Source organism: Astyanax mexicanus, chromosome 15 (genome assembly GCF_023375975.1).
Source record: "Astyanax mexicanus isolate ESR-SI-001 chromosome 15, AstMex3_surface, whole genome shotgun sequence".
In the NCBI taxonomy this organism is placed as follows: domain Eukaryota; kingdom Metazoa; phylum Chordata; class Actinopteri; order Characiformes; family Acestrorhamphidae; genus Astyanax; species Astyanax mexicanus.
In genome coordinates this window covers 19,761,974-19,776,198 of record NC_064422.1, presented here as the reverse complement: position 1 = coordinate 19,776,198, position 14,225 = coordinate 19,761,974, and the positions used below count along the sequence as shown (strand labels likewise).

Sequence of the window (14,225 nt, the reverse complement as noted above, 5' to 3'; positions counted from 1 at the left end):
GCGTTGGTTGCGGCCACCTCTGAAAACTTACAGAGTCTGGTTTGAGCTCAGAGGAGCTCGGGCACAGACACGACAGCACCGCTATTCCTCCTGTTACACCTCAATGCAGCGCTGCAGTGAGTTTCAAGCTGTCATTTTACTTCTTTAAAAAGTTCAAAAATCAAGGAAATCCTACCAAGTGCTGCTTTAAGTATAGCTTTAGTTTTCATAAATTCATTTTAAGTGAAACATTAGATAATTGTTGTCTCCATGATGTTTGCATTGAAGCTAATGCTGTGTAAATGGCCATCTTGGGACCAATGGCACTGTGTTTGTGTGTGTGTGAGGCATTTTTCTATTCTGTAGTTGAATGTATACTTTCTCAATGGGTCTTTTCTGTGCTTGTGTCTCCTATGGTACATCTAGAACAGTAGAGGACTGGATCAGTATTAGCTTTGTATCTTAGCACTGCTGGAGCTACGAGACTTCGAGAACATAATACAACTCATAGATAAAAATAGGCATAACGTCATACTGAAGTTATGAAGAGTGTTTTAGCCCAGACTGCCTTTTTCAATGAGGCAAATTGTGGTGCAGCCCCTTAGAACAAAGCTCATTTACACATTTTAGTGTTGAAGGCAAAGCCTGTTCGGCAAGCATCTGAATTTGGGTCTTTAGTTCAGCGCTGGAACTATCAGGGTAAAAGCACAGTAAACCAAGGATGAGATGACTTTAGAATGTATTGTTTCTTCTGAAATGTGACATTTTGAAACAGGGTATCTCACTTTTACTAGAGTAATTGTTTCTACTGTCCAGAAAAGAGTTTCTACTAGAATTTGGAGCATTGTGTCATTCTCGTCCGGTTTTGCATCTCTCTGATCTGTCCCTGTGTTTATTTACCCTCTGCACATGTGTGATTACCTGTTCATTTGTAGCTCCGCCCCCTTGTTATCCGGTCCCAGGTGTTTTCCATTTCCTGTCCTTGTCTGTGTGTATAAATAGTTCTACTTGTTCCTGTGTTCCTCGTCCGTGGTTGTATGTGTTTATGTCGGTCAGGTTATGTGTTCTTTTATTTGTTTGTTCCTGTTTATCGACATATACTCCCAAGTCAGTGTACGCTGTCCTCATCTCCTTCCTGTTCTCTACCTGACACATTGCTGTGAGGATTTAATTACATTTGATTGCACGTCCTCAACTTAATCCAAAAGAATTCCAGAGAACACAGATCCACTGCTCCACAGATCAATGATGTGGGGGGATTTACATCCCTCTAACCTATTCGATAATAATAGCAGTACTTTCCTACAGGGAATAGACAAGCTGTGTGTGCATTTGCATATAATTTGCATATCTGTTATTAATAGGTGCAAATGATTAAAGGGGTGTCCGCAAACAGTTGGACATATAATGTATGCCTTAGCTCTCATTTGGAGTAAAGGAAAATTAGATAATTTTTATGTTAGGTGGATGCTTTCACTCATGAGATAATATTTTAAGACCTTTTTAAAACTACTTAGGGCAGTTTAAAATGCTAACAGTGAGCTAATGTACATGACATCCTCTCAGGTTTGCTCCTGTTAGCTGTAGCTTTCAGTGCATAACAATGAAGTGAAGTTGTTATGCTAGCACTTGCTGGGATGTGTCAATCTCAAGTCTGGCTATTTATAACTGTCTTTTTAAATGTGGTAATGGTGGTATCCGCTGTCTGTTCTCTCTCGTTTCTTGAGCACTGTCACAGATGGCTGTTTTTTCTCTGTTGTGTTTCAAAAGTCTTGCTACATGAAGAGTGTCTGTTTATTTGTAAATGTGTTTTCAAAAGTAGGCTTAACTTAGCTATCTGTGGAAGGGAGATAAATGGGTGTGGCTAAACCGATGTCAACTGAATGAGTGGGGTTAAACCTCTGTAGGTTGAATGGATGGTATTAAACTTCTGTAGTTTTAATAAGTGGGGTTAACCTGCTGTAGGTTGCAGGTTAAATTACTGTAGGCGGAATGGATAAGTTTAAACTGCTTTGGGCAGAATTGGTGGGGTTAAAATGATATAGGCAGAAGGGGTGGAAATTAACTTTAGTAGCCTGAATGGTTGGGGCCTTACTTTAGCAGAATAGGCATGATTAAACTACTATATTGAACTAATTAAGTGGGGTTAAACATGTGAAGGTTGAGTGGATGGGGTTAAACTCCTGTAGGCTGAAGGAAGTTCCTAAACTGCTGTAGGTTGAATGGGTGTAGCTACATTTCTGTAGATTGAATGGGTGTGGTTAAACTGCTGTAGTTTGAATGGGTGTGGCTAAATTTCTGTATGCTGAATGGCTGGGGTTGAAGTTCTGTAGGTTGACTGGGTGTGGCTAAATTTCTGTAGACTGAATGGGTGTTGTTAAATTGCTGTAGGTTAAATGGGTGGATTTAAACTGCTGTAGGTTGAATGGGTGTGGTTACATTTCTTTAGGCTGAATGGGTGGAGTTAAACTGCTGTAGGTTAAATGGGTGGAGTTAAACTGCTGTAGGTTGAATGGATGGGTTTAAACTGCTGTAGAATGAATGTTTGGAGTTAAACTGGTTGAATATGCGAGGTTAAATTGCTGTAGGATTAATGGGTGGGGTTAAACTGCTGAAGAATTAATGGGCGGAGATAAACAACTGTAGGATAAATGGGTGTGGCTAAATTGCTGTAGGCTGAATGGCTGGGGTTAAAGTACTGTAGGATTAATGGGTGTGGCTAAATTTCTTTTGGCTAAATGAGTGGGGTTAAACTTCTGTATGTTAGATGGGTGGGTTTAAACTGCTGTAGCCTGAATGTCTGGAGATAAACAGCTTGAATAAGCAGGGCTAAACTGCTGTAGTATAAATGGGCGGAATTAAGCTCCGGTGACTGAAAGGGGCGGGGCCAAACTGTTGTGGCTGCCTGGTCAGATTGCATTGAAGGAGGAAGTCTGGGTGTTGTTTCGAATGGGGAGAACCTCGCTTTTTCTCCTCTGTCACTCAAAGTGGAAGAGACAGTTCATCAGTCTTCATCAGCATTCACACTAGAGAATGTGTGTGTGTGTGTGTGTGTGTTTTCAGTGAATAACGCGTCTGCAGCTATTTCAGTGTTCTGTCTAGAGATCTATGACTTAATTACAGTCTGTGTCTCAGAGAGCTCCGCACACACACACATCCTCACACTCCCTCACTGTCCTCACTGTCTGCAGCCCCCTGACACCAACTGAGAGAGAGAGAGAGAGAGAAGGGGACACACTGCAGGCTCTGTCTCTCACACTGGAGTGTGTGTATGTGTGTGTGTGATAGAGAGTGACTGAGATACAGAGTGAAACAGAAGTGTGAAAACGGGGTGAGTGGGTGAAAAGCAGAAAAGACGAGGGGTGAGAGAGCAGCAGATAAAAAGAGAGAGAGAAAGAGAAGGGGGAAAATGGAGAGACAGAGAAGTAAGTGAGAGGAGCAGAAAGAGTAAAGGAAAAGAACAAAGTAGCCAGTGTTGCAGACAGAAACCAGAGAGAAATGAGGGAGAGAGGGACAGAGATAGATTAAGGGTAAGCAGAGACATATACAGAAAGGCAGAGAGATGTGTAGAGAGATATATGCAGAGAGATAGAGATGGATAGAGAGGTAGATAGAGATGTATAGAAAGATTGAAAGACTGAGAGGTGTAGTGAGAGAGAGGTGTATACCAGGGGTCGGCAATTGGCGGCCCACTGTCCAGATGTGGCCCGCAAGCATGACACATCTGGCCCTTGAGGTTGTTTGAACTACAGTATAATGAACAATAATGAAAAAAATAAAATAAAATGTTTCTCTGGCGAGATTTCATTTACATTCCTCCCCTGTCTCTCTGTCGCGCTCTGCGTGACTTTAGTTTCCGTTCGTTCTTGTTTTTCTGCCCGTTCTTGGGCTCCCTATCTCCTTATAAGAGCATTTTTTTTCTAGCCGTGTCCCAATTCACTAGCCGGGGCAGCGGTTGTGTATTGGAACGCGACCCTGACGACATGGGTTTGATCACCGCACCAAGGAGCGGTGGGTTTCTTTTTCTTTATTTTTTCCTTTTTCTTGGGTTTACCTGCTTTGAGATCAACTGTTCTGCAATTGGGTTCAACAACCCTCTGGGCTGGAGAGCTACTAGTCTGTAACACTCCATCCCATTACACTTCATTTTCCAAAACAGAATAATTTTTTTGTGGCCCGCCACGTAATGGCTTGGAAATGGATCCCATGAATCCCATGAATTGGCATGAATGGATCAGATACAGCATTGCTGTTGGAGTTTTTAAACAACTAAGTTGTTTGCATATTTTTCCCTGTTTTGGCCTTTCGTCCACATGAAAAAGCTGTTTTCGGTCACTGAAAACGAAGCTTTTAGAAAATGCCTTGCAATGTGGAGATTTTTGAGAACTTTGTTACCAGCAGAGCCATGTGGATGGAGAAAACGGTTCTGTTCTCTCTGCGATTTGCAGATTAATAACATGTTTACAGCTTAATTTAAGGTTACTCTCACATTACCCAACGCAGCTGTGGCACCAAAATGAGCAGCATGCAATTTTTTCCAATCCTCCTGTCCGGAGGTAACCTACAAACCTTACCGCAAACGATACCGAGATTCAGAACCAGGCCTAGCGGAACGAGCACCTGTTGGAAGAGTTTTGAAAATAAAGTAGTTGTTTTCTGAGGAGTTGCGAGAATACTTCCGAATGTCTAGAGAATCTCTGTTTCATTTCAGCTTTTTTGAGTGGTATGGCGATTCCTTGTGGACAGACAAGTTGTTGAAAATGCTGCTTGTGTGGCCTTATACACCACCACCATGCTAGTTTTACTACAGTTCTGAAAATGAAAAATAATGATAGCTGTTGTCTGGAGGTCCTGTGGGGTCCTGACTATTGAAGATCAGGGTGAAAGGAGGATAATGAAGTAAAGAAGTGCAGAAAAACTACAGAAAACAGAAGAACTACAGTCTGTAATGATACAAATAAAACCTGCTACTTAAAACCTCACTGTGAATAGTCATGGCTGAAATTCTGCTGCCTGAACTAATGGAAATATAGGGAAAGTGCTGCTTTTTGTGACATTACAAAAATAATCTGTTAATTCCGGCCTGCAAACAGGAAGTTTATGCCCTGGGAAAAGAACAGTAAGTGTTTACTATGATTTAAAATCTGCAGTAAAAGCTGTATATTTGAGGAAAGCGAGGAAAAGTTTTCCATCATCTTCCCTTTAATCTTGTCACTGCTTCGGTTTGGGTCTCAGCATCAGAAAGCTGTTTAAGAGCTGCTGTCTCGCTTCTTTTATTGTCTGGAGGCTATTTTTACTCTTCTTACAGACCTACAGTGACATTCCATCAAATCACCGATTCTACAGACCACACACATACTCTCTGACACACACAGTTGGGAAGAAAAGATCCAATGTAAGGCCTAAAAACACACACAGCAGGGCTAATACTGATACTAGTGTGGCTCTTCAATAGCAGTCAAGAGCAGTCAGACAGAGACCGGGCCTTGAACGCCCACTCCAATACTTACTCTCTGCCTACACTGTAGACTATAATAAACTAAAGGGTCTCCATTGTACAATAGTATTGTATTTTTTTTTCTAACATTATGTTTCAAGCTCATTTACACACGTTTTGGGAGAACTGTATGGATGCAATGAAATGCTTTGGATTAGTTTTTACTTTTTTACTGTTGTCACTCATTGAGAATTTTAGTCTGAATTAGTATTTAAAGAGATAAAATTTCATGTGTTGGGTTAGAACTGGAGCTTACTTATAAGCACAGACCATACTTTGGGAAGACCATTAGAACACCTTTAATAAGGATCACAGGAACTGGTTTTGGTTCCAGATTTGAAGACCTTGGAACTGGTTTCAGGTTATGCTAAAGAATTCCTCATTATTCTATCCATTTTGCAATGTTACACTGGCAGCAAAACAACCCCAGAGCATGATGCTGCCATCACCATGTTTACCAGTTGTTACAACTTGTACAGTTGTGTTTCCAAGTCGTTCACCATGAGATAGCGATGAATTGACATACTTCTGTAGCTTATTTACATAAAAGTGACAGAGCCCTAAAATTCTAAAAAAAGTTACTGAAACTGGCAAGAATAAAACTGGTATTCTAACCTCTAATGCAGCTCTGGAAAAAATAAGAGACCATTTAAAAATAATGAATTTCTTTGATTTGACCAAATTGAAAACCTCTGGAATATAATCAAGAGGAAGATGGATGATCACAAGCCATCAAACCAAACTGAACTGCTTAAATTTCTGCACAAGGAGTGGCAAAAAGCAGTGTGTAAGACTTATTTGGTATTTGGGAGAAATGTCCGTAGTTTATAGAATAAAATAACGTTAATTTTACTATAAACCTACATAATCCTATAAATAGCAAAATCAGAGAAACTGATTCAGAAATTAAAATTGTCTCTTAATTTTAATGAACAATAATGCATAAACAAATTAACACATTTACCATTATTATTATTTACCATAATCTTACATTATCTTCACCTTAATCATATCATCAGTAAATCAGTGGGATAAAACGGACTTAAAAGGACTTAAAAATGACGTTTGGCTTGTTAGTGGCAGTGGTAAAAATAATATAAGAACATGTTTTTTTTAATAATTTCAATCTGTGAAAAAAACATGCTGAAACCTACATGTAATTGGTAACAACAGCTAATTTTACAAAACTGCCAGCTGAAAATTGAGGAAGGTGTGTAATTTCACACCTGCGTTTTGCCTTATGAAGCTTTCCATCGCTTTTCAGGTGTGTTTAACTCCTGTGATTTCACTGTAGTGTGGCTCTCATCTGTATGTAATGGTTATGAAGCGGCTGCTGTTATTTCGGAGGTTCTCGCAGCTTCGAGTGTTTTAGCACATCCTGTCTTCATACATCTGTGGGGTTTATTTCTGATCTGCTTCCTGTGTGTCATTTCATTCACTCGTCTTACAGCTCCACTGACTCATCCTCATCCACACCCGCTTGCATGTACAAAACACTCTCACACACACATATGCATACAGCCCGACACTCTGAGTGCACTTGTGTTCTGTTAATCTCTGTAGATAATAGCATTGCTGTATTGATAGACATGATGAGGGGATGAAGTCATTCGTTTTTATGTAACAATCTAAAAAAAGCTGAGTTTGGTTTTAGGTTTGACAGAGTGTTAAATTTAGGAATTGGTTGATGTTATTTACAGTTGAAATGAATTATGTCACTCTAATAAGAAAACATTGCTAATAGTGAATAAAGGGAAAGTTATATAGATTGGACTCTGGGAACACACTGGAGAAATTAGAAGTCATTCAGCTGTATTATGCTCCAAAAATCCATGTTTTTTTGTGACATCACAATAAGGAAACCTGCATAGAACCACCATGGCACCACCCCTCACCTGTCAACCCCCACCAGAGCCCCACCCACTAGATCAGTTGAAGAAACGCCATTTCGGTCTGTTTTGGTTGTAGACATCAGTCAGTTCATGATGAGATTAGCCAGTAGACTTCGTCTGAAGGGGGGATCTGTTGTAATCAGCATGGGTTTGTGGAAAGTCAGCAGATGAGAGAGATTGAAATACTTTCAAATAATGAAATTTGTGCTTCTATCAGATTTAATCATAAACTAGCTTGTTTGTGTTTTGCTATTTAGTGCAAGCTAACACTTACATGTGTGTAAGTGTAACGTGGCCAGCAACAGCTTATTTGCATTAAATGGCTCTTTCTGAAGGGGACTGAAATGGGCAAAAATAAAGCTGGTGAGATCTTTTTTATGTGAGAGTGATTTTGTGTAAAGAACTTGAACATGATCATGTCTTTTATAGCCCATGCACCTATTGGAACTGGGCTATGGGCTGTTATGTTCCTTTTTAATATACAATAATACATGAACATTTGCACGTTTAGCATTAAACTAACAGATTCACTATATATGACAGACCTAGACTAGGTCTGTCATGAGAATTACCTTTTAGAGTTATTTTACAACATATGGGCATGATCTCAATCATATTATCACTAAGGCTTGTGTGTTTGCATATGTGTGTTTATAGTCAGAATAGTGCACACACCCTTTGGACCTGCGGTTGTAGAAATTTGCGTCATTGTCGTAAAATTCCCTTTAAATCTTCCAGAATAGCCTGACTTTAAAAAAAATCGAGTCTTATTAACAAACCAAAGCGTCTCGCAGGCACGACCACACCGTGCCCATGTGACATCTCAGCAGCACTCAGCTCTGACCACTATGCTCCATGAGTGTCCAGCTGATGATTGGCCTCTGCTAGTGCTAGCCTCATAACTGTTTCTGACTGAGCCTCTTTAGCTTCTTTTAAGGCTGAATTCTGGTTTTAAGGCTATGAAATTGTGTAGTTCAGGCCCTCAGCTGGGGTCAAATCCACATTAATCTGGTGTACACCTGATTGTATCCTGATAAAATTTTTAGCCACATGCATTGACACCTTTTAATAAAATGATATTTAATATAATATATAAATCCTGATAATTAAGACACATTAAGTTACCAGGTGTGAACAGGGTCATTAGGAAAGGCATTTGAATCTATCTATTTCCATGGCCGAATAGCTGCATACAAGCCTCACATCACCAAATGCAATGCTGATACTTAAAAAAAGAAATAAATAGAATACATGATATTAAGTTCTGTGATTTAGTTGACCATAATATTGCATAGATAATGTACAAAGCACCAAATTATTACTTCCAAACTGCAATTAGAGGCTTTTTAAAACAAAAAATAGGATTTTTCTGTCGTGGTTATTTTACCATTTAGTTATATAAACTAGATCTTATTACTGAAGAGAATATGACCCCTGAGGTGCCGTCTAGGCCTCTGAACCATTAACAAAATCTTAAAAAAAATTAACCTTTCGGCTTTGTTAATATTTTTTTTTATTTAGCACTGCACTATAATTTTACACTAGTTTAGTTCTCTGGCAGTATTAGCATGAGCCACTTACTGTGCTAAGCTCTAGCTCTTTCGCCATTCAGAGGTGAGTATTATTGGTCTGTAGCCTCCTGCTTACCCTGGCTAGCACTGCTAGAGCAGCATTAGCATTAGCTGCTAATTGTGCTAAGCGCTAGCTCTTTTGCCGTCCAGGTATGTCGGACTGTAGTCTGCGCATTTACCGTGTTAAAACAACCACCACCAAGCGGCAAGACCTGCTGAATTAGAAGTAAAACATGGCAACACCCCTGTTCCTTACTAGTGTTGCATAATGTGCCTTATAATCCAGTGCGCCTTATGTATGAAAAAAGACCAGAAACTAGACGTTCATTGATGGTGCACCTTATACTGTAAAAAAATACTGTATTTACAGTGGTGTTTATTAAGGTTTCTGTATCATAAGCACTTGATGTATCACTTAATTTCACAGATGTATTTTGAAAATAACGTCCAGCAACTGGGTCAGACTCCTAAGACATGATGTTCAGTTACATGTTCTGCGGCTGCAAGATCATTTGTAATGATCTGAACCCCACGACCGTGCGAGACTCTGTCAGGGATTACAGCGGCCACTCTGGAGAGCAGCAGTGACGCGGGCCCAGTGCTGGCATTAGCGTTAGCGTCATTCATGCCTTTGGTGCGGTGGTGGAGCGAGGCAGGGTGGGGGGGTAGGGGGCAGGGTGCTAAGCAGGGGAGTTCCTGGCCATCTGTTCAGAGATGTGACCTACTCTCACTGCGTTACAACTGGAGCACCACTATCCAGCACTCTCTCCCCTCCCTCTCCCACCTTAATCCCGATGTTTGTGTCCCAGAGAGGGGCTGCCGACTGGTCCATGTGAACTCAGTGACTGCAGCGATGGGCTCTCAGCTGGTGGCTTTGCAGCAGTGTGGCAGAGGGGATAGCCTGCCAGCGGGAGGGGGCCACAGATGGGGCTAAGTAGAAGGACAAATCAACACTGCAAGGTGTCACGCTGCATGCTGATAGACCTCCAACATCATCAGTACTGCCTCCAGAAATGCTGTTTTTGTAGGCTGTGATGAATTTTCAAGAATTGATTTCCAACCTAAGCAGACAATTAATATCCCTTTTGAGTCATGGCTCTTTTTAATGTTTCTTAATTTTGCTTGTAGGGACATTCTCCCTTGGTCTCTTCCTTTGACAAGTTCCTTTGAGTCTTTGTTCCTCTCATAGCTCTTTTTCACCAGCCTGGAACAGGCTCTGTATGTCACATTTCCACCAACAAAAAAGGTTCTAGAAACAAAGGTATTTTGGATGAATAGGGTTATCAGTGGTTCTTCTGGACAAGTAAATCTGAGTCTTGGTTTCTGTCAGAGGTTCTTTTGCACACTTATAAACAAGTTATTGTATTGGCGTCTTGGTTCCTCTTAGTGGCTTTTTTTACAAGTTCGTCTTCATGCTAATAAAGAAGTTTTACCTTAACTCTTCTCTGTGGTTCTTCCTGGTTCCCAATTTGAGTCATGGTTCTTTTCAGTTCTCTTCTGCATGCTCTTAGACAAATTCTCCATTTGAGTTGTGTATTATCTCAGTGGCTCAATGTGTGGGTGTGTATTGGCAAGGCCAGTTAGCACAGTGGTTAATCAAGCAAGCTACCTGTTAAGACACCTGAACCGCGCTGCTAAGAATATGAACAAAGAATGGTAGAATCAAACGTCCTCAAAGCAGAAGCTGGATACCTCTAACCCAGAAAAATTTGTTGATCCAATTAATGCAGAAAGATGCTTCTTGTGTAAATTTAATTTTAAAAAGTTGCATCAAGTTGAAAAAGTCTTGGTTTGACTGGCTCCTTTTTATGCTCTTAGACAAAGTCTTGGTTTCAGTCTCAAGAAACAACATGAAAGCCGGTCCTGAGCAGAACGTGCTAGTACTAGAAATAAGTTTGTTAGCATGAGCTGTTTACTTCACTGTCCTGTGGCTGCTCACATAGGATTTAAAGAGTCTTGATGCTGGCCTTCAAAATGCATAGAATGCAAAGCATCCAGACATTTGGTCAAAAGGGCAGAGTCGCTTATTATCTTCTAATGCCTTTTAATAGGAGTACTTAAATCAGCACTCAACTTGCACTGCATAAATTGTCTTACATGTAAATGTAAACGTACCTAGGGAGCAAACACATATTTTTGTGTACCAACGTAGGAAAATCTAGAATTAGTCTTCTCTATAATATGTACACAACTTGAGAACTTTAATGACTAGTCATAAAGAGTCAAGAAGTCAGTGGGATGGAAACATTGGTGTGTTCATGGGCACAGTTCGTGGATTTGTTGGTTGGTTCCTGTTGGTGGTTTCCTGGGGCTTGTTCTATTGGAATTTGCATATTGTTCTGTTGCTTGCAGCATGTAAAAAGGATTTTTTCTGAAAAACACTAAAGCTCAAGCCACATTTGCGCTTATGCAACCCCATTGGACAGATGGCATCTCACGGACAAATGACGCCAGTTTCTCAAAAAGCCTTATTCCTCACAGATGCTTGCTCAAATCTCCTGAAGGTTTTTTTGTGTGCCAAGCATAAATACTACCATTTACTGCTGTTAAAAGTAAATATCAACAATGATTGCTTTTGGAACACCTTGCTGAAATAAACAAACTTGGTTCAGTTCCAACAATTTAAGCTTAAGCTGTAAGATATGTTTTTGAATAAGATCCTAAAACCAAACATTTAGGCATGACTAGTTTAGTTGTTCTTATAGGTTGACAAACTTGACCATCAGAAACTGTTTTTGGCTAATCTATTTGGGGAATAACTATAACAATCTAAGACCTGCAAGAATCTAGTCTTAGCATTATTGTGATAGTATGTGATTATATGTAATTAGTTTAGCTGTTGCTGCTGTTGTGAATGTAGCCTGTACAGGTGTATAATATGTATCTATACTTTGTATATTGGGTGATTCTCTAGGATGAGTGCATTTTGGGGCATATATGATGCCAATGAGCATCACAACACACCTTGCATGTGGTGTAAGATAGGGCTCATATACTTATATGCCATAAAATTACATTTCAGGCTAGGGTCAAAATAGTAACCCTCCCACAGACCCAAACATGACCACAGAGGAAGGAAGGAAAACACAATAGCCTGTAATTTCAACACAAAAATATAAACTCCCCCAGGGCTGCATCAATACCAGCTTCTGGTCCTGTGGGAGTGGTTGGTGGGAATTTGTGGACTGTGGTTGAGGCTGCTGTTCAGTCGAGAGACTTTATTATATAGTGTGTGTTAACTGGTATTGTAAAACTGTGGTCTATTTTACTTCATGAAAATTCCTAAATAAGTGTAGTCAGCTAATTTTGTAAAAACAATGAATAAATTATAAATAAACTTTTAGAACGTACACAAACACCACTGTACAAACAGTACAAATTAGTTTAATGTTAAAGTAATACTGACATGAGTAACTAGAGAACTTTTTTTGGGATGCACAATAGACTTCTATAAGTATTTTGTGAAAAAAGTGGATATTGTGGATAATAAACACTGACCAACTGCACATTTCATTACACAGAATGTAATTAGTCCAAGTAATGTGAACAAAAACACTGTACTATTTATAGGTGAGAATTAGATTATATATTTTTAAGAATCTATTGCTACTAACCCTGGATGATATGCCAAACATCCTAACAAAACTCATATCTTGCTATCCATAGTAGGTATGGCAATATACAATATGATATTACGAAAACCTTAATGAGTAAAATGTTAAATTATCTGTTTTTATTTTTAAAAAAAGTAGACAGAAAACACAGCTTTCTGTTAACACAATTGGACAAAATTGTTGGAACCCTTTCAATTAGAAAAACCCACAATGGTTACTAAAATATGTCACGGTTTCGTCCAGTTCCATGTCTTCACCTTATCTGTTTTCGTGATTTCCTCTGGTCCCCTTGTGTTTTTTGTCGCCGTGTGCTCCTTGGCACATGGCCCTGTGTTTCCATTGCATCTCCTCCCTTGTCTCTGGCTTAGTCTTTTGTGTTTCCACATTTAATTTGTGGCTCTGCCCCTTGTTACCTGTCCCCAGGGGTTTTCTGTTTCCTGTTCCACTTCTGTGTATATATACCACCTTTGTTTCAGTGTTCCCCTTTCAGTTCTATTACGTCTTTGCGTCAGTCAGGTTGTTTCTTTGTTCCCAGTCATTTTGGTATCCCTGACATATAACTTTGAAGTGTCTTGGCTGGTCAACCGTGTGATCACTGATCAATCATGTTTATTAGATATTTTCTCCCAAACTGTTCCTTTACTCATATAAATTATATTATTATTCTAATGAAACTCTCCATATTTACACAATATTATTTCTTGTTCTATAAGAAGATGTACTAGTTCACTCATAACAAGAATCCACAAAATTCACAAAAACATCCTTATAAGAACACTGAAGCCACATACCTGGTGATGGGTGTGTGTAGTAGGTTTGTGTGGTGTGTGTGGGAGATTTTGGTTCAGTTCCAGAGAGTGTTGAACGTGGAGAGGTGCTGTCAGAACCTGCACAGAGCAGATCTACCTTCAGATCAGGGTCTGAAAATAGCTGAACAGCTCACCACACTCGCGTCAGATTTCAGTGCCAGATTTTACTGGTGTTACCCACAACTATTTATCATAATCTCAGCCCACATACTGAGCGTTTACATGATGTAGTTTAATTAGATGGGTGGATGAATACATGGATGAAAAGATGAAAACCTACATACATTAGTGTGTAGGTGTTGACTCTATAGATGGTGTGATGCAGCTGTTGCTCAGATTATGCTGGGTGTGTCACTGTATCGTTTGTCTCTTGCAGGTGTTTATGACGTACTCCAATGGAGACTATGACCGGAGGAACGATGAGGTGGACCCCATGGCAGCTTCAGCCGAGTACGAGCTGGAGAAACGAGTAGAGAAGCTTGACCTGTTTCCTGTAGAGCTGGAGAAGGGTATGGACTGATAGATGGATGGGTGGTGGAATGGAGAAATGGATGAATGGATGGATGTTTTGTGAAATGGAGAAATGGATGGATGGTAGAATGGAGAGGAGGATGTATGGATGGATGGATGGATGGATGGTGGAATGGATAGATGGACGGATGGTTTGTGGAATGGAGAAATGGATAGATGGTGGAATGGAGAGGTGGATGGATAGATGGTGGAATGGATAAATGGTAGAATGGAGAGGTGGATGGATGGATGGATGGATGGATGGATGGATGGATGGATGGATGGATGGACGGAGAAACAGATGCACAGTAGAATAGAAACATTGATAAATGGAAGAGGTTAATGTAGATATG

The 14,225-nt window shown here is 40.0% G+C and overlaps 1 protein-coding gene across 3 annotated transcripts in view; it reads left to right on the top strand.

Annotated features, from left to right (window-relative positions):
• Window positions 1–14,225, top strand: part of ppp1r9bb (protein phosphatase 1, regulatory subunit 9Bb) — a 29,128-nt gene that overhangs the window by 4,250 nt on the left and 10,653 nt on the right. For all 3 annotated transcript variants that reach the window (XM_022669140.2, XM_022669139.2, XM_022669138.2), the window contains exon 2: window positions 13,739–13,871. In XM_022669140.2, coding sequence (XP_022524861.2) covers window positions 13,739–13,871 — 133 coding nt within the window. The remainder of the gene's footprint in view (window positions 1–13,738; window positions 13,872–14,225) is intronic.